A 20931-nucleotide genomic window follows, 5' to 3' on the forward strand; every position below is an offset into this window, starting at 1 on the left:
TAAAAAGAGACAGTTAAATGGAAGGGGGAGGGAGAGGGAGAACAAGTGAAAGTAATCCAGGTGAATGTGGTCCATGTTCATCTTTTCTATGATGCAAATGTAATATAACACATTATTAATGTACATTAAGTAAAAAATATTTTAAGAAATCAGAAATATATATTAATATAATTTTTAAATATGGCATTAATTTGAGTCATGCATTTTTTTAGGTGACGTAAAGAAGAATGTTCATAAACTTCATGTTTTGAATACTTGTCTGGAGCTTGACAATACTGCTTATCACAAGGCTGTACACATACCATTGCCCCAGCCGCCACCACCATTGCCATTGTACCAAAACCCAAAGATTGAAAAGGCGCTAAGCAGAATTCTGGGAGGGGAAGGAGGCTTCTCAAAAAATGTGCAATTACCACATAATTATCACATTGGTATGGGATTCTCTTTATTTGGTTTTATTTATTTATTTATTTTTTATTTTCACTTTGTTCTGAAGGCTCATGGGCCATAGTGGAATGAGGGGTAGAGAGAAAACTAGTGCATCCCTCAACTCTCACCAGTGAAGCTTCCTTATACAACAGAGTAGAATGCACACAGAAGGCCACAACTGGCCAAATTTTAAAGAATAGAAGACTGCAGAGTGTGTGTCCCAGGATAGGACTCCTGTATAAAACCTCACCCACCCATGACTCAGGAACCATTGTGGAAGAGGGGTTGGAAAGATTGTAAGAACCAGAGCAGGTTCATGAACATAGACACGGAGAGGCTTTCACATGTGACTGGAAGCTTGCACATGTGACTTGTAGCAATGGTGGCGTCCCGCACAGGACCCTTGCCAACTCAGTCAGACAAAGGCTCAGAGTGGAGTGAGAGAAATGGGTGGGCCAGTCCTAGATTGGGAACTGTTGGAGACTGATTACTACCTGGTGAAGGAGAGTATGCCTTACAATCTCTAGATAGACTCCAGGGGATAAATTTGCATTGAAGGACATCTGGGTACAAATGCTTGACTGAATAGGACTTAACATATATGGTGGAATACATGAGATCTGGGGGCATGGATTGGGGAGGGGTTCTAAATTTGATTTAGAACTGTTGTATGAAATGCACAAAAGCTCAATTAAAAAAAATGGAAAAAAAAAAAAAGAATTTACTACAACACATTAGCACGGTGTGGTCATGGACCTAGACTGCCTAGGTTTGGATTCTTGCTTTATCGTTTCTTAGCACTGTGACTTTAGAAATGAACCAAGCCCAGTTTCTTTGTCTGTAAAGGGCAACTACAGTAGTACTCACCTCACAGAACTCTCGTGACTCATAAATGGAATCCCTAGTTGTGTTCTCAGCTTGTTTCCTAATTGCCATCCTCAGTCTGATGCTAATGGTATTAGATTTTTTAATACAGAAAATCACTTTGAGCAGTGTTTAAGAAATACTTTAAGAGCAATGCTTTTTTCTCTTTCAGACTTTGAAATCAGGATGGACACTAACAGGAGCCAAGTGTTTTCATTTTCTGATGGAAATGAAGCTTCTGCCACAAACATGCAAAGGTTGCTTACATGTGTTTACTTGCTGAGCTTTCCAAATTTCAGTTTTAGTTAAGAAAGACTTCATATTAAATAGCAGTAACAAAATATCTTGTTTGTATGGAGCTTCTAACATTCCAGGGACCTTCTTATGCATGAATCTGCTGCCTGGTGTAAATGTGCTTATGGTTGGATGCAACAGAGTTGGGATAGTTATTGAACTATCTTTATCTATTCTTTAAAAATTAGGGTTTAGGGGATGGAGAAATGGCCCAGTGGTTAAGAACACTAGCTGCTCTTGCAGAGGACCCGGGTTCAGTTTCCAGCACCCATATGATGGCTAACAACTGTCTATGACTCCAGTTACAGGGGATCTGATGCCCTCTTCTGGTCTCCACAGGCATTGCACACACATAATGTGTGTGTGTGTGTGTGTGTATATATATATATATATATATATATATATATATATGGGCAAAATACTCAGACATACAAATAACTAAATTAAAAAAATTTTTTAGCTAGGATTTAAAGCTAAACAGTTCAGTAAGATGATGTTTAATTGAAACCATCAGTGCAGTATAAGCTTCAGACAAGATAACAGTGACCATAAAGACGAGGCATCAATAGAAATAAAATACCCAATAAATATTTTTACTCTGCCCCCAACTCCTTTCGAAAAAAGGAAATACTGGCTTTTTAATTAACTGATACTGCATATGGGTCAGAGCATATTGAAGCTATTCCAAGTCTTTTTCCTTCATCACATATTATATACAGTGCCATACTATCAGAGAGGGTCCTGCCTGTTGAGTAGAAGCATAAGATCATGGAGGTACTGCACGCGCACCTCTGTTAAGTCAGCCTTTGTGGAAAAGCTCTGCTAGACCTGTGGGGCACACAAAGATGAAATCAGATGTGGGCTCTAGCCCCAAAGAACTGATGCCCTGTGACACTCCTGGACATGTAAATAAATACAGTGGAGAGGTACAAAAAATACCTGTAGGGATTTGGACTCTTGTCTACCCAACCCTGTCCATTCATACAGAGTTCTGTGGCTTTTTCCCTTTTTGAATCCATCTGGCATATTCGTTGGTCATCATTTTAAGTGCTGCCTTTTACCTGTGTTACCCAGGTTCCCCCAGAGAAGCCTTCTCTTACCCCCTTAAAATCTCATTTTTCTTTTTTAGGTAATCTGTTCCCATATAAAATAATAATATAGTAGTTCTTAGCATAAAGTACTGGGAAGTGAAAAATCACTCTTCGAAAGTATAGAATTGCTCTTGTAAAAGGCAGTGTCCAGAAGACAATAGGACATAAGTGTCTTTTGTTCTTTTTTTTGTCCCCTCTCAGTGAGCTCACTTCTAGAATACAGAGAAAGATGCCAGTCAAATCACCCCTTTCACTGTTTTGTTACAGACTCTCCATTCTGAGTGGCCTTTATTTTAGGGGTTTTTTTTGGCCTCCCTTCTGGTTTTTAAATGTTGCTCTCTGTGCAACAGTGCAAGAAGAGCGCATTACCGTTTGCTGTGGCCTACCCCAGCATCACCCGGGAACCCTTACAATGGATGTTTTCATATCTGAAATATTTCCTTCTCAAACCATAACCTTTCTTAAAGATGGCTGATGGATAATTGTGTAAACATTATGCTGGGTTTGGGTTTACAAAGTAGTGTCTGTACATTGCGGCATCTGCAGAGGCCAAGTAACAGAAGTTAAGGACTGAGGGATGGTGAGAACCATGATCTGTGAAGAGTTCAACCCGAAATCTCTGAAGAGCAAGAATGCAGCGAAAATGTAAACGCAAATCTTTGTCACTATTCCGTTCTTTTTCTTTTCAGAGGAGCTGTGCTGTGTGTTCCTAAATGTGTTTATTGTTTGAATTCAAGCCACCCCAGGGGATTGTTTGCTGTGAAAATGCGACATTTGAATGCAATGGGTTTTCATGTAATTTTGGTAAGTAAGAAATGAAAATGAAATATTTCTTTTATTAATGATGTATATTCTCCCAACTACTGGAATGTTGTGGTTGAATTGGTTACTGAACTCCATGGGAACTATAAGCATCATTGGAATAAGTATTTTGGCTATTGTTTTCTTTGAAAAGAAACATTTCTAGTCCATGGTTTGGCCTCTACGCAGCTGGGTGTTATCATTTGCTAGGGAGTTTCATCAGTGTGATCTGGTCAGCTTTAATCCCCGTTTTCATGAAGAAGAATATAAATAATACCTCTTCTTACTGAATTTAAGACACATGAAACCATTTCCAGTTTTCAGATTATCTTAAACAGGGGAAGAAAAGACGTTAATAGTTTTATTTTCTGGGCTGATGTAGACTGCTGTAGTGTGCTTGTCTCCTGGATAGCTGGAAGATGGATTTTCCTTGTTCCTCTCAGGCTTCCCTTTGGACCTCAGCACCACAGCTTTTCTTGAAAAACCTTTCCAGATCTCTCTTCTATGGGAACCTTATGATAATATTTGACTCTATCTACATACACCTGGTCCTTCTCTCTATGAAGTGTAAACACTGGGATCTTCCATTTTTGTACTTCAGTATCCAAAAGTGATTTATGCATGGATTGCTAAGATTTGATATGGTCTCTTTTTCCTAATGCGCTATTTAAGATTTTGGAAACCAAAATGCCCCAAGAAAATAATCTTCGCACCATTTAGAAAGCCTCTACGTTTTTCACTGTTACTGCTTTTCCAGCCCTAGCACACATCCTTATTAGGCTTAAAATATAAATGTTGGTTGCCATGACATTTACTTTTGGAAAGCTGACTTGATGCTACTTTGATGGGTTCAGATTTCTGAACTATCTTTTATTTTATATGTTATCATTTTCTCACAGACTGACTATTTTCCTCTTTTTCTGGGAAGGTCCATAACTGGGAGCTGAAGAAACTAAAGCTGGAGGATGCAGTCACATTATTGAAGAATAAAATCTATTCAGTTGAAGCTCATCCTACTAATATAAATTTGGAAAGCACAAATTAAAGTAAAAAATGAACCTTCTCATATTTGGACACATGCATTTCTTAAAATGACTTTAATAAAGACTGTAAATCTGTTCTCAATGAAATTAGCCTGACTGCTCTCTAAACAGAGCCTGGTATTCAGTTCATTGTTAAAGATTACCTTAAGAGTGAAAGAAGGAGGCTGGGTGTGGTGGCACACACCTTTAATCCCAGTGCTCAAGAGGCAGAGGCAGGTGGATCTCTGAGTTTGAGACCAGCCTGGTCTACATAGCAAGTTCAAGGCCACCTAGGAAGGACTACATGGCAAGATGCTGTCTCAGAAATAACTAAATAAACAAAAGAATGGAAGGATTATCACTAGCATTTTAGAATATGCTGAAAAAAATCCAGTAGAGTCATTTTCCCAACTATAGCTGTCCTTTTATTGCCCAGACATTTGATAAATTCATGAGCTCTCAGTTTTCTTTTTCTCATTAGTTTTCATCTATTAAAATCTGGTTTCTTAGTTGCATTGTGATAGGTCACAGGTAAGTTGGTATGGGCAGTCCTTTGTTTAGAATACATGTTTATACTTTTACTGTAAGCTGTTCTGAGACTAAAGATTGTACCTCAGATCATTCAAACAGTGGCCAGTTAGTCTCTCAGATAATAGAGTGTGCAAGAATTAATGAGGTAGCATGGTATAAGTGGATGAAAAGCCTGGGGAAATGGTTCAGTGGTTAAGGTCCTTGGTGCACAAATCTAAGGACCTGAGCTTGGATCTCCAGCATCCATGTAAAAACCAGGTTGCTGTGTGGATCTGTAACCTGTGTGCTGAGGGAATGGATTGGGATGGGGCAGTTGGGAGACAGATGGACCCTGGCAGCAGCGCTAGCCAGCCAGCCTAGTGGAAATGGCAAACTCAAGGTTCAGTGAGAAACTGTCAAAAATATGAGGTGGAGAAATGACTGAAGAATCTTGACATCAGCCTCTGGCTTCCATATGCGCCCACACAGGCACTTGCCCCCACTTCTCCATATACTTACACACATGCACAAAGTAGATGAGGATGTATGTGCATTCCTAACAAGCACCACAAGTAGAGGTTCTTCATGGGCTGTAACAGGAGAAACACAGATGAGAAGTGATTCACATTTATCTAACTTTTTGCCACTTTTGAGGTTATTCCTTTCTCCTTACTGCTCACCATTTCATTAGCTCTTTTAAATTAAATATATAATTAAACTGTGAATTAGGTATAAATACTATTTTTTAAGTTACATCTGCTCATTCTTTTGTTCAGATATTTGTTCACATTCAAATATTTTGTTCACTATGCCTGCTATCCATTGTCTCGCTGGGATACATTGGAGACTTGTAGAACTTACAGTATGTGTTCAGTGCAAATTGGTATTATTCTACCCCCAAGTATCCAAGACATGCAAATAGTACATATCATACTATTTATGTAGCGTGACTAAGTATTTGTATATATTCTCCCTTCATTAGTTTAAAAGCCCTTTTATGGTGCACACCTTTAATCCCAGCACTCGGGAGGCAGAGGCAGGCGGATCTCTGTGACTTCAAGACCAGCCTGGTCTACACAGTGAGTTCCAGGACAGCTGGGGCTACAGGGAGACCCTGTCTCAAAAAGACCCAAAAAAAGCCCTTTAAAGCATACTGTTCTTAGGATCCTCTATGGGTTTTCATTTCTTCCTCTCTAGTATGTGGATAAGTTATTTGTCAAGACTGCAGGTAAGAAGGCAGGGCTAAGGTTTGAATGTGAGCTGACATGAGTTTATGGAGGTAATTGACAGCTGTCTAATTGGACTTCAGGCCTGCCTGATAGAGAACCCATGCGTGGTACTGTAGGCATAGTCAAGTACATGGTTGGAGAGGTCACAGACCCCAGAGAAGAACCTGCTACTGCCACTTTCCTAAACCAATGTAATTTACCATATTCTAAACACATACCCTTACATTCATAGACAAGTGTAGCTCTCTCCACTCAGCAAAGAAGCTTCGTTTTGCAACAAATGGAGGCTATTACAAAGTTCCACAACTGATGAAAATGCAGATAGTAAGTGACTGTGTGGTGCCTAGTCTGATACATCTACAATGCAACCTATACACCTAAGGCTCAGGAATCATTGCAGAAGAGGGGACAGAAAGATTGTAAGAGCCAGAGGAACAGGATACCTGCCGCTAGATAATACATTATAGATATGCTAGGGAAGCTGCAACTAGGAAACCTCCGTGAATGTTTGCCTAAACAAGATCTGTGTAATGACAACACCAGTTGACATGCCAGTGTGGCTGGAGGAAATTTTCACAGGGTCCCTCTAGATGAAGAGCTGTAGGCAATCAGTGAATCCTCAGGGGAGGGACAGTCACTTTTTTCCAGGGATGAACTCTAATCCCAAGTGATCAGCCCCGAACACATGTACACAGGAGCACCACTAAATGAACCCTGCACTGCGTGTGTGCATGTATGTGTGTGTGTGTGTATAAATGTATGTATAAATAAGTTATAAAGATGAGGACAAGAAACTGAGAGGGCGTTCCACAGGAACATGGGTGGAATTGAAGAGGGCGGAGTGGGGGTGGAAGTGATGCAAAGACAGTACTGTTCTATGAATTTCTCAAAAACATTTTTTTTGATCTCAGATTCCCTCAGCTGCCCAGTTGAAACTGCAGCAACATGACAACAGCTTTCAGCCTTTGACAGTGTGTCTGGCTGAAAGGAAATTAGAGATGACTGAGTAGACCCTCCTCATTTTATAGATGAGGAAGTTAAGGCTCTGGGAGTTTTACTTTTTCCAAGTCTCAGTCACACTTTGATTTTCATGCTGATTCACTCCTGCTGCTCTGCAGAACCTGCCCCTGGAGGTCTGGCTTCTGGCTTCAGCCTTGACATTATTCAGCTTGTGTATTGGCCAAGTGATTTAACCTTTATAAGCCTCTAAATGAGATAAAAATATTCTGTTATTAAGGAAACTAAGGTTCATATTTTAAATGTTTAAGTGTGTTATCAGTTTTTTCAGTGGCTAGTTATGAAGCATACTCAAAGGATTTGTCAAGTTTATGGAGACTTATCTATCCCCACTATTTGGAGTAGGAATTTTAAGTTTGAGCTCACTGGCATACATGCAGGTGGAAAGCATTCCTCTTTTACTAGCATTCCTTATCACAGATGTAGAACTGAGCTGATTATGAGCAGTTTCAGCCTAGTAGTGGACAGGTACATTCCAGTAACTATACTCTTTACCTTTGAAATGAGCAGTGTTTTATTTTTGTTTAAGAATTACAGTGCTGAGGAATGTGTAATGACCAAACACATATATATACATGACTTCTGAAAGGGTCCTCTGTCTTTGCCATTCCCATCTCTTGGAGACCACATTGAGAATGATGGTGTTTCCATAGCTCTAGTTGCAGAGTACTTGAAGTGACTATTTGAGGGTAGGTAGAAATAAAGCCCAAAGTGTCAGAGAAGTTACTAGATACTGCTTTTGTGACATTTCCAAGTAAGTTTATATAAAGAACCCTTAATGAAAGGCTTTTCTTTTCTTTCTGCATAAAATTATGAAGTATGAAATGGCCGTATGCAATTCTTACACAAGACACTTCAATACATTCTTCAAATTCTTGGCACTTACCATTGACATGAAACTTCATTTATAAAAGTACCTGAGGAGGGAGGGGATGGAGAGGATGCTCAGTGGTTAAGAGCACTGGCTGCTCTTGCAAAATTATGAGGTATGAAATGGCCGTATGCAATTCTTACACAAGACACTTCAATACATTCTTCAAATTCTTGGCACTTACCATTGACATGAAACTTCATTTATAAAAGTACCTGAGGAGGGAGGGGATGGAGAGGATGCTCAGTGGTTAAGAGCACTGGCTGCTCTTGCAGAGGACCTGGGCTTGATTCCCAGCATCCACTGGCAGCTAACAACCTTCTGTAACTCCAGTTCCAGGGAAATTCTACATCCTCATCTGACCTCTGTGCGCATTGTGCAACACAGGTTCACTTACATACATGCAGGCAATACACTCAAACACATTTTTTAAAAAAGGTCCCTGAGGAAATAGTTTAGGGCATTTTAGACACCATTCAAAGCTGAAAATTACATTCATAGCCTGATGGCTCTTCTTTTTATATTGGAAAAAATGTACTATTGTTATTTTTATATGTAGTGGTACAGATGAAACAAATGCACTTCGATTTTTAAAAAGCAAGTATTTCCAATTAGGATCTAATTTATGACAATTTCTAAGCAAATAGAAGTATCCATAAGAGATTTGAGGCATCTACTGCAGTGTATCTATAAGAAACTGGTATTCCTCAAACTGCACTTTGCAGAAATTACCTGGCTGCTGGAGGATCCCTTGTCTGTGATGGCCAGGGGCTCACTCAGCAGCTGGCTGCTTGTGCAGCTGCTCAGGTGTTAGGCTTGGCTTCATGTGACAGCACAGCACAGTGTAAGGGCCCTGTGCTTCTCATATTCATATGGACCATCACACCCCATCCTGTTAGATCTAGGTAGCTGTAGGTTAAGAGGTTACTACCAAGAGTGGTTTGGCTACCCAGCTTTTTGGCTACCCTAAGGCTGAGAAGTTAGATATATTGACATACTTGTGACCCATTTTTAAAAATATGCCTGTGCCCAGAAGCCAGTCTATATTTTACAGATTCCCTGCCAATGAATGCTTTTTCCCTTTTTGTATTATTAATAATTTTTTTCAATGTATATTTTAATTGATTTTTTGTGCATTTCATAAAAAACATCTTAATCATCTTTATACCCCACCCCCCATCCACATTCCACATACCCCTCCCCACAGGATTTCATGCATTCTGTCATATATGTTAAGGCCTATCAAGTCATGTTTGTGTACCCAGATGTGCCTCAGTTCAAGTTCATCCACTGGAGCCTAGTCAGCCTATCTAGAGTCTCTCTCAAAAAAGATCAGCTCTCATCCAGCAGTAATCAGCTGCCAATAGTTCTTCTGCTAAGGTTGGGACCTGCTTCCCATTTCCCTAGTTCTGTGCTAGGCTTTTGTCTGATTGAGTTTGCATGGGTCTTGTGCATGTTGACACCATTGCAGTAAGGTTGTATGAGCAAATTCCCAGGTGCCTGGAAGATTCTGTTTCCTTATGATCGTGAACCAACTCTGGCTCTTACAACCTTCAGGCCCCCTCTTCAGCAATGGTCTCTGAGACTTAAGTGTGTTAAGTTTAATATAAGAGTCCTATCCAGGGTCACACTCTACAGTCTCTTATTCTCTGCACCATGGCCAGTTGTGGCCTTTTGTGCATAGTATTCTGTTGCATGAGAAAGCTTTGCTGGTGAGAATTGAGAAATAGTATTCTCTCTACCCCCTGTTCTGCTATGTTCCATGAGCCTTAGGTGTAGATTTTCCCTTGTATATGTGTCACTTAGGGCTTATTCTCTGTGTGTGATCAGCTGTGGAACTCTCTGTTAATAGTCTCCATCTGTTACAAAAACAAGCTTTCTTGATAAGTAGTGAATGGTATACTTGTCTGTAAAAAGAAGGACCCATATCTAGCATACAATAAGAGATTTCATTTGTCCAGGGATATAACAGAAGTAGGGTTTTCTCTAGGCTCTATAACCTCTCCAGCCATGTATATTTGGCAGTGTTTACAGTGTTGTACATGAGTTCCCTCTTACTGAGAGGATTTTACATCCAAATACATAGCTGTTGGTTACCCCCAAGATAAACTGCCACTACTGTACCACTGTAGTTTGTTGTGCCAGTCATTATTTTTTGGTTATTAGGCTTTAAAGCTGGGGTTGGACCATTGATTGATTTTTCTCCCTTAGCAGCTTGCATAGTATCTTCTAGAAGCTATTCTTCAGGGAGGAAACTTCCAGATCAGTTCCAGCTCCATTGCTCCAAGTCCTGTGTCTGAAGTATGTCCCGTCTTCAGCAATAGGGTCTTACCTTCAAGTTCTGGGAAGTAATCAAGGTCTGTGGCAATAGCCTGTGTCATTTTGGGAGTCTCTTGGAACACCCTGACCGAGAACTTGAAGGGAGTTTCTCCTGCCTGACACTGTTTTGTGATAGAGTCTTCAGGTATACACATGCACACATGTTCAGATATTTTGTGTGTATTTTTCAGGTGGTTTTTGAGTTAATGCATTTCCCTGTGGTATTTTACACCACCTAAACTGTATTTGTCTCTTCTCTCCCTGCCTAACCTCCCTTCTCCCTCCTGAATTAAAGTACCCCTATTTTCCCCTTGATAATACCTGTCTCCTATTATCACCCCCTCTCTTGAGCTCCTTCTTACCCTTTACGCCCATGGTTTCATGTATATCCTTCCCTCTTCCCTTCCTGGAACTAAATGAAAATGAAAATACAACACAACAAAGTCTCTGGGACCCCTTAAAAGCTGTCCTAAGAGGAAAGTTTATAGCTCTTAACTGCCTACATTTAAAAATCAGAAAAAAACACATACAAATGACTTAACACTGCAACTCAAGACTTTGGAAAGGCAAGAACAAACCTAGTACATAAGAAGAAATAACAGAATTCAGAGCAGAAATTAATGAAATAGAAACAAGGAAACAATACAAAGAATCAATGAATTCAAGAGTTGGTTCTTTGAGTTAAACAAGATAGGCAGACCCTTAACCCAGTTAACCAAAATAAAGAAAGAGCAAATCCAAATCAACAAAATCAGCAATGAAAGGGTTAACATCACAATGGGCACCAAAGAAATCCAGAACATTATAAGGAAATACTTTGAAAACCTATATAGTATTAAATTTGAAAATCTAAAATGGATGAATTTCTAAATTCATGGAAACCACCAAAGTTAAACCAAGAAGAGATCAACAGCTTAAACAGACTTATAATAAATAAGGAAATGGAAACCTCCCAACTAAAAAAAAGCCCAGGCCTAGATGGATTCACAGCAGAATTCTACCAGACAGTCAAAGAAGTTCTACAACCAATACTTCTTAAATTATTCAAAAAGATAGAGGGAGAACTCCCAAACTCATTCTATGAAGCCAGTATCACTCTAATACCAAAATCAGGTAAAGACACAAGAAAAATGAAAACTATAGGCCCATATTCTTAATGAAAAATTAACAATTCTCAACCAAATACTGCATACAGAAGCACATCAAAAAGCTTGTCCACAATTGTGAAGTCAACTTTATTCCAGAGTTACAGGTTCAATATATGTAAGTCAATAAATGTAACAAATAATATGGTCACCTCAGTGGATGCAGAAAAAGCCATTGACAAAATCCAACATGCATTCTTGTTAAAAGTTCTACAGGGAATTGGACTGGAGGGAACATACTTCAACATATTTAAAGCTGTATACAACGAACCCACAGCCAGCATCATTCTAAATGGAGAAATACTGGAATCATTCCCATTAAAATCAGGAACCAGACAAGGCTATCCACTGTCTCCATTCCTTTTCAATATAGTGCTTGAAACTCTTGCTAGAGCAATGAAACAAAAAAAATTAAAGACATACTAAATGGAAAAGAAGAGATCAAATTATCCCTATGTAAGATCCCAGAAATTTTACTAGAAAACTGCTAGAAATGATCAACACTTTCAGCAGGTGGCAGGTTACAAAATCAGCTTACAAAAATCAGTAACCTTTCTATAGACGAATAACAAACAATCTGAGAAAGCATTCACAGAAACCCTCACATTCACAATAGCCTCAAAAAAAATCTAGGATTAAACTTTAAGACATTAAAGATCTCTACAATGAAAAATTTAAATCTTTGAAGATTGAGGAAGACACCAGAAGATGGGAAGAACTCCCATGCTCATGGATTGGAAGAATTAATATTGTTAAAATGACCATCCTGCTAAAAACCTATAGATTCAGTGTAATGACAATCAAAATATCCAGGACATTCTCCACAGAACTAGACAAAAACGTCCTAAAAGTCATGGAATTACAAAAGATAGCTAAAGCAACCTTGAGCAAAAAAGAGCAATGCTGGGGAAATTATCATACCAGATCTCAAACTATGTTACAGAGTTATAGTCATAAAAACAGCATTGTACTGGCACAAACGTGAGTGTAATTTCAGCCACCTTATATTTGACAAAAGTGCCAAGAACACACACTGGAGGTAAGACAGCATCTTTAACAAATGTTGCTGGCGAAACTGGATCTCCACTTGTAGAAGAATGAAATTAGACCCTTATCTTTCACCCTGCACAAAAGTCAACTCCAAATGGATCAAAAACCTTAATGTGAAACTCTGAAACTATTAGAAGAAAACATAGGCAGATACAGGTGTAGGAAAGGACTTTCTAAATTGGATATCAGTTTCCCTTCTATGAAATTAGGTAGTTCAGACTGGAGAAATGGCTCAGCAGTTAAGAGCTTGCACTCTCTTTTAGAGGACCAAGTTTGGCTCCCAACACCTTGGTCAGGCAGCTCACGACTGCCTACAACTTCAGCTCTTGTGTACAACCCTCTTTTTGCCTCCATAGGCCCTGCACTCATATGCACATACCCACACAGAAACACACATGCATACAAATAAATATTAAGAATTAGGTCAATTAAGGGGATCACGCATTACTTGTTCTGCCAACAGTGGCAGAGCATCTGCTTTGGCCACAATAACTATAGCAGAGGTCCCAGGGTGTTACATGGCAGTAAATAGGGTCCTTTTGCTAGTTAGGATTGTGGCTATGTCAGCATGACTTTGGAACCAGTGACTGGGCAGTGGGGAGACAGCAGCTCTTTCTGACAGCAAGTTCTGTGGTGATCTGAGAGTCATTCCTGGGAAGTAGACTATAGGATGTTCTTCAGCTGATTTGATACGGATCTCATCCTTCATAGGTTCTCCAGGAAGCAGTGAAGTTTCCATGGAAGGGGAGGAGAAAAACTACCCACCTGCCCTTGTTTTCTGCTAGTTCTTATTGCACTCAAGTTTCATATTCCTTTCCTGTAGTTCACTGAAGCTCCTGCCATTTCCCTAAGGCAGTCTTTTCAACTGGAGCCCATGGTCTTGAAAAGAGGATAGCATCAGGTTTTTTACCCAATGCATTGCCTTAAGAAATTCATTCCTTGTTTTGTTAAGAGATAAGAAAGGAGAAGATAGGGAATTTATGAAATATATATGTCTTCCACCTTATAATAGAGATAATGCATCAGGGTGTGTTGGCACACACCTTTAATTTCAGTATAAAAAGGAAAAGAAAAGAGAGACAGTATAAAATCATATTTGGGAAACTTTGTAGTGTTGGATGTTGCTTAAACTCATCAGAAAATAATCATCTTTTGCAATGATTTTTTTTTAAGCTTTATTGTTAGTATGGGGCACGTGTGGAAGTCAGAGGAAAATGTCAAGCTTGTTCTCTCCTGCCCCCTTTACATGAGTTCTGGAGATTGAACTCAGGTCAAGCTTGCATAAGCAACACTTTTTACCTCCTGTGATGGTTTGAATGAAAATGTCCCCCATAGGCTCCAAGTATTTGGACATTTTTGTCCCCAGATGGTGGCATTGTTTTGGGAGGTTTTAGAAGGTGTGGCTATCCTGGAGGAAGCATGTCACTGGGGGTGGGCTCAGAGAGTTCTTAGGCCTTGCTGGATCTCCAGTCGCTCTCTTGCTTGCTGTGCCTGCATGATGATGTGAGAGCTTAGCTTCTGCTGCTCCTGCTCCAGCCACCATGCTTCCCTGCCATGACAGACTGTAATTTCCCTGGAACCATAAGCTCAAACAAACGCTTCCTTCTATAAATTGCTTGAGTCAGTGTTTCTATCACAGCAACAGAAAAGTAATACACCTCCTGAACCATCTCTCCAGTCCCACTCCTGTATCTTATTGAATGCTAGATTTAAAGAATACCTAATTTTGAATAAAATTAAAGGTAAGTGAAAGCAGAGGGCAATGACTTCTTGAGAAATATGAAATTCAAATGTAAAGTTCCATTTGTTGTACCCACTGTGGTTACAGGCTGTGTTTGACATGGAGTCCCACATGGGCATGGGTCCCATGTGATCTGACCCACACATTCCCCTGATGCGCCTACACACCATCCAATTGCCCCAGGACAGAGCTCTGCACAGGCCATAAAGATTTCTCTTTGTTTTCCTAGAAGTTTTCCATGCCCTAGAGCCATTGTTTAAAGAATTCCACCAGGCCAGGGTGGTTAAGGCAGAACAGGTTGTTCACAATGTTTTTTAAGTGAAATTTGAGTCAACACATAGCTTGAAAGAAAAACAAGCAACTAAGAAAGTGCTGGTCACATGTTTTGGAGAATGTCATTGCAAAATTGCTTATACATTTACTTGCTTGTGTTTAAAAAGAATGTTCTTTACTCTGCCTACTTCGTCACAGTGTTGCATGGTACTGCTGCTCCTAACAACACACACCAAACGAGATCTTTCTCAAAATCAAAGTTTAGCAATGATGGTGAAAGTAATGTGTTTCAATTTTTTTAAGTTGTGGTAAAATACACTTAATAAAATTTGCCATTGTAACCATTTTTAAGTGTACAATTCAGTAGTACTAAGTATATTTATGCTGTTGTGCAACAATCACTATTATTATTAATCTCCCAAATGGTTTAAACTTATGAAAGTTGCACATTAAACATTAATCCCACATTCTCTATCCTCAGAGCCATGCAACAACAATTTGTTTTTTCTCACCTCTGTGGAATTCTTCATGGACAGTGTATATTGAAAAAAAAAAAAAAACAAATTCCTGATGCCATTGCAACTATTGAAATTAATACTGAACACAAAAGTTTTTGAAATGAGTTTTATTTGTAAACTGAATAGAAGGCAGATCTCTTATTTGGATCATAGGCATGGCCCCTTGAACTAACCCAGTGATCCCCCAACACTGTATGCATCGGAATTACCCAGAAAGTAGCTTAAACACAGACACAGATTACTGGACCTCATCTCCAAGATGTCTGACAGTAGGTTTAAGACAAGGACCCAAACTGTATTTCTAAGTAACTTACAAATGCTTCTACTGCTAGTGTGCTTGAGATCATACACTCAGAAGTGCATTCCTAATGCAAGAATCGGGGTGCTACATCCTCCAAATCCAGTTGTCCAACTACTTGTTTTGTCCACATCCCTGTTCCCTCCTCTCCAGTTCTTCCTCCGTCTTCCCCCACCACTACTTGTCCCTCCCAATGTGTTGTTGTTTTAGCTGACTGAGTCAACTTAGTGCTGCCTGTATGTGAACAGATGTGGGACCATCTACTGAAGCATGGATAGCTTCCTATGGGCCACATCACTGAAGAAAACTGACCCTCCCTCTCCTAGAAGCCATCAATTGCCAATAGCTCCTCAAGCTAGGGGCGGGATTTCACAAGCTTCTCCCTTATCCATTCTGGGATTTTGGCTGGTTTGATCTTGTGTACACAGTCATAGACACTGTGAGTTCCTGTGTACAATGGCCTCATCATGTTTTGCTGCAGATGTCCGCTACCTCTGGCTCTTAAAAACCTTTCCACCCGGTCTTCCACAATGATTCCTGAGCCTTGGTAGGAGAGGGTGTGATATAGATGTCCCAGTAAGAGTTGAGAGCTCCACAGTCTTTTATTATCTGCAGGTTGACCAGTTGTGGGTCTCTCTGTATTAATGTCCAAAAAGACACATCTCTCATGAGGGTTGAGCAGTGCACTAATCCATGGGCCCAAGGAAAAGAACTTAGTGGGCAGTTTATCACTATATCTGTTTTGTAGAATAATAGTATTAAGTTCTGCCTAAGGCCTATGACCTAGCCAGCCACAGATTTTTGGCCCAGTTACTGGTTCTAGACTTAAGTTCTGTCTTAGGCAGCAGGCTTTAAATTCAATCAGAAAGTGATTGGTTATTCCTACAACATTTGTGCCACTGTTGCACAAGTGGGCACATCTTTCCAGGCCAGTTGTTATGGTAGCTCACAGGGTTCACAGTTGGATAAGACTGTTGATGACTTTTCTCCATTGTTGATGACTTTACTCCTCTGGTAGCATGCACAGAACCTTCCAGCACTGTGAAAGCCAGCCAGTAGGGATAAAGCCTTCAGATTGGTACCCGCTTGATTTATCTATGTCCTATGATTCAAGTATGTGGTTTTTTTTAGCAGTAGGATCATAACATCAAGTTCTGGAGGGTAGTCAAGAGCAACAGCAACAGCCTGTAATGTTTGAAGGAGTCTATGGGGCCCTACTGACCAACAACTTGAAAAGAGATAACCCACTTCTGGCACTGAGCTTTTTATTTGATAGCCTATAATATCTGGGAGAAGCATTGTCTTTCCGTTATAGGGTAACTATTAAAACATTAACATTTTATGTATGTATTATTTTAAGACACATCTATAGTAGTAGGTCTACATATGGCATTTTCAAAGGCCTTTAGTGTCAGTTATCCCTTCCTATACTCCGTCCTCTTCCTTACTTGCTCATCTTCTTCCCCATTTAACCCTTTCTGTTCCATTATCCCCTTTCTCCTTCATATCACCTGTTTTCTATTCCCTTTCTTTTGAAACACCCTCCCTCCATTTAGCCTTACTAGTTTCCTGACTTCTATGAGTACTCCAATTTCAAAACATATACCTAAAGATTCAAAGCTAGCATCCACACATGAGAGAGAACATGTAGTGTTTATCTTTCTGGGTTACCTCACTCAGAATAATTCCAGCTTCATGTATTTACCTGCAAATTTCATTTTTCTTTAAAGCTGGAAAATATTCTGTTGTGTATATGTACTGCATTTCTTATTCATCATTTGATGGACATCTAGGCTCATTCCATTCCTTGACTATTGTGAATACAGCAGCGATGAATGTGGATGAGCAAGTATCTCTGTAGCACGATATAGAGTCTTTGGGGTATATGCCCAAGAATGATATAGCTGAATCATGTGGTAGATCTATTTCTAGCTTTTTGTGGAGCCTCCATACTGATTTTCATAGTGGCCACAGTAGTTTGCACTCCTACCAATAGTGAATAACTGTTCCCTTTCCCCCACATCCAAACCAGCATTTATTATCTTTTATTTTAATCTTAATATGCTGATTGGGTAAGATAAAATACCAAAATAGTTTTAATTTTTAGTTTCTTGATGGCTAAGTATGTTGAATATTAAAAAAATATTTCTTAGCCATTTGCATTTCTTCTTTTGAGAATTATGTTTAGTTCTGTGCCCCAATTTTTAATTGGGTTGTTTGTTTTCTTGGTCTTTCATTTTTGTGGTATCTTTTTTTGCATATTCTAGACATGCAAAAACCTAGGGTTGTCTAGGTTGCAGACAACCCTCTGTCAAACATGTGGCTGGCAAAGATATTTTCCCATTCTTTAGCTAAGATGATTTTTCACTCAAACAGTGGTGTTCTTTGCTGCCCAGAAGCTTTTTAGTTTAATGAAGTCCCATTTGTCAATTGCCTGTGTTACTGGGGTCCTGTTCAAAAAATCCTTTCCTATGCCTATGATTTGAACTGTATTCCATATTCTTTCCTCTAACATATTCAGAGTATGAGGTCTTATTTGAGGTCCTTGATAGGTTTGGAGTTCAGTTTTGTGCAAGGTGAGAAATAAAGCTCTAGTTTCATTCATCCCCCTTTGGCTATCCAGTTTGACCAGTACCATTTGTTGAAGATGCTGTCTTTTCTCCAATGTGTATTTTTGGCCTTTTTAAAAAAAATCATATTGCTGCAGGAGCATGGACTTATATCTGGATTATCAATTCTATTCATTGATCAATGTGGTTGTTTTTATAGAAGTACCATGCTTTTTTAAAATTATTGTAGCTCTGTAGTATAATTAAGTCAGGGATGGTAATATCTCCAGCAGTCCTTTTATTGTCCATGATTGCTTTAGCTATCCTGCATCTTTGGTATTTTCATATGAATTTGGAAACTCTTTTTTAAATTTCTGTGAAGAATTGCATTGGAATTTTGATGGCGATTGCATCAAACCTATAGATTGCTTTTGTTTGGATGGCCATTTTCATAGTATTAATCCTACCAATCTGTAAGCATGAGAGGGCTTTCCACCTTCTGATATCTTCTTCAACTTCTTTCTTCAATCCTTTAAAATTTTTATTGCACGAATGTTTCACTTCTTTGGTTAAACTTATTCCAAGATTTTTTTTTTGAGGCTACTATGAATGGATTGTTTCCCTAATTTCTTTCTTGGTATTTTTTCATTAGTAGATAGGAAGGCTGCTGCTTTTTTATGTTAATTTTGTAACCTGCTATTTTGCTGAATGTGTTTGTCTGCTGTAGGAGTTTTCTGGTTAAATATTTAGGACATTTTTAATGTATATAATCATATCATCTGCAAATAAGGATACCTTGACTTCTTTCCTCCCCATTTGCATACCCTTTATCTCCCTCTTGTTGTTCTAAGACTTCAAGCACTGCATTGAACAGGAGTGGAAACAGTGAAAATCCTTGGTTCTTCCTGACTTTAGTGGAAATACTTCAAGTTTTTCTGCACTTGGCTTGCTATTTGCTGTGGGCTTGTAGTATATTACCTTTATTATCTTGAGATATATCCTCTGTATCTCTAGATTCTCCAGGACTTTTATTATGAATGGATGTTGGTTTTTGTCAAAGGCCTTTTCTTCATCTGATGAGATGATCATGTGGTTTCTGTCCTTGAGTCTATTTACATAGTGGATTAAATTTAATGATTTATGTATCTTGAGCCACCCCTGTATCTCTAGGATGAAGTCATCTTGATCATGGTGGATGATCTTTTTGATGTGACCTTGAATTCTGTTTGCAAGTATTTTTTGAGAATTTTTGCATGTATGTTCATTGGGGAGATTGTACTGTAATTCTCTTTCTTGTTGGGTCTTTATTTGGTTTTGGTATCAGGGTAATACTCACTTCATAAAAAATACATTGGAACTGTTCCTTCCTCTTCTATTTTATGGAATAATTTCAGGAGTATTGATGTCAATTCTTTTTTGAGGTCTGGCAGAATTTTTTGCTGAATCCATTTGGCCCTGGACTTTTTTTTATTTGAGAGATTTTAAATTATTGCTTCTATCTCATTAGTTGTTATGGGTCTGTTTAAATTATTTACTTCATCTTGATTCAACTTTGCTAGGTTATATGCATATAGAAAAATTTTCCAGTTTAGTGGAATATAAAATTCTATAATGTCCTTATGATTCTCTGAGTCTCTGTATTTCCTCAGTGTCCATTGTAATCTCTCCCTTCTCATTTCTAGTTTCATTAATTTAGGTCTTCTCTCTCTTTTGGTCAATTTGGCTAAAGGTTTGCCAATCTTGTTAATCTTTTCAAAGAACCAACTCTTCATTTCATTGATTTGGTCTTGCTTTTTGTTTGTTTCTTTGTTTTTTGTTTAGGGGTTTTGTTGTTGCTGATTGTTTTTTACAATAATCTTTTCAGAACCAACTCTTCAGTTCATTAATTCTTTGTATTGTTTTTTTTCTTTTCTATTTCATTAATTTCAGCCTTGATTTTAATTATCGCTTCTTGTCTACTGTTTTGGGGTGTTGTTTGTTGTTGTTTTTCCGAGGACTTCAGGTATATCATTAAGTTATTAATTTGAAGTCTCTCAGATTTTTTTGATGTAGAGACTTAGTGCTATGAACTTTCCTTTTATAACTGTCTTCATTGTGTTCCATAGATTTTGGTATGTTATATTTACATTTTTATTCAGTTCTAGGAAGTTAAATTTTTCCTTCTTGATTTTTTTCTTAATCCAATTGTCATTCAGTACAGTTTCTTAAGCTCCATGAATCTGTGTACTTTCTGTAGTTTCTATTGCTATTGATATCTAGCTTTATTCTGTTGTCCATTGTGGTCAGATAGAATGAAGGATATCATTTCAATATTTCTGTATTTGTTGAGACCTTGCTTTGTGTCCTAATATGTGGTCCATTTTGGACAAAGTTCCATGGGTTGCTGAGAAGAATGGTTATTCTTTACTGTTTGGGTAAAACGTTCTATAGATGTTTGTTGGGTTCATTTGATTTATGATGTCATTTAACTTTAATGTTTCTCATGTTTAGTTTTTGCCCAGATAGCCTATTGGTTAGAGTGGGGTGTTGAAGTTACCCACAATCCCCATGTTGAGGCTAATCTGTATTATTATATCTAGTATTATTCTTTAATATAGTTGATAGGTGTATATATATATATATATGTTTAGAATTGTAATATCCTATTGGTGCATTGTTCCTTTGATGAGTATGAAATGACCTTCTTTATCTCTTCTGATTAGTTTTTATTTGAACTCTATTTTGTCAGATATTTGTTCTCTTGGAGTATATTTATACCTTCTATACCTGCTTGATTCTTGGTTCCATTTACCTGGAATACTTTTTTTCTTTAACCCTAAGGCTAAAATACTTTAAAGGTAAATAGTTTACCTTTAACCCTAAGATAGTGTCTGTCATTGATGGGGAGGTATGTTTCTTGGAGACAGCACA

The 20931-nt window shown here is 38.5% G+C and overlaps 1 protein-coding gene across 1 annotated transcript in view; it reads left to right on the forward strand.

Annotated features, from left to right (window-relative positions):
• The window catches only part of Fastkd2 (FAST kinase domains 2), a 31182-nt gene extending 26643 nt beyond the window's left edge, over positions 1 to 4539 (forward strand). The window contains exons 9-12 of the mRNA XM_008846185.3: positions 213 to 431; positions 1466 to 1550; positions 3368 to 3482; positions 4408 to 4539. Of these exons, the coding sequence (XP_008844407.1) occupies positions 213 to 431; positions 1466 to 1550; positions 3368 to 3482; positions 4408 to 4524 (536 nt within the window). The 3' untranslated portion in view covers positions 4525 to 4539. The remainder of the gene's footprint in view (positions 1 to 212; positions 432 to 1465; positions 1551 to 3367; positions 3483 to 4407) is intronic.
• Positions 4540 to 20931: the final 16392 nt, after the last annotated feature.

The sequence above is a fragment of the Nannospalax galili genome, unplaced genomic scaffold (genome assembly GCF_000622305.1).
Source record: "Nannospalax galili isolate Female #2095 unplaced genomic scaffold, S.galili_v1.0 scaffold281, whole genome shotgun sequence".
NCBI lineage: Eukaryota > Metazoa > Chordata > Mammalia > Rodentia > Spalacidae > Nannospalax > Nannospalax galili.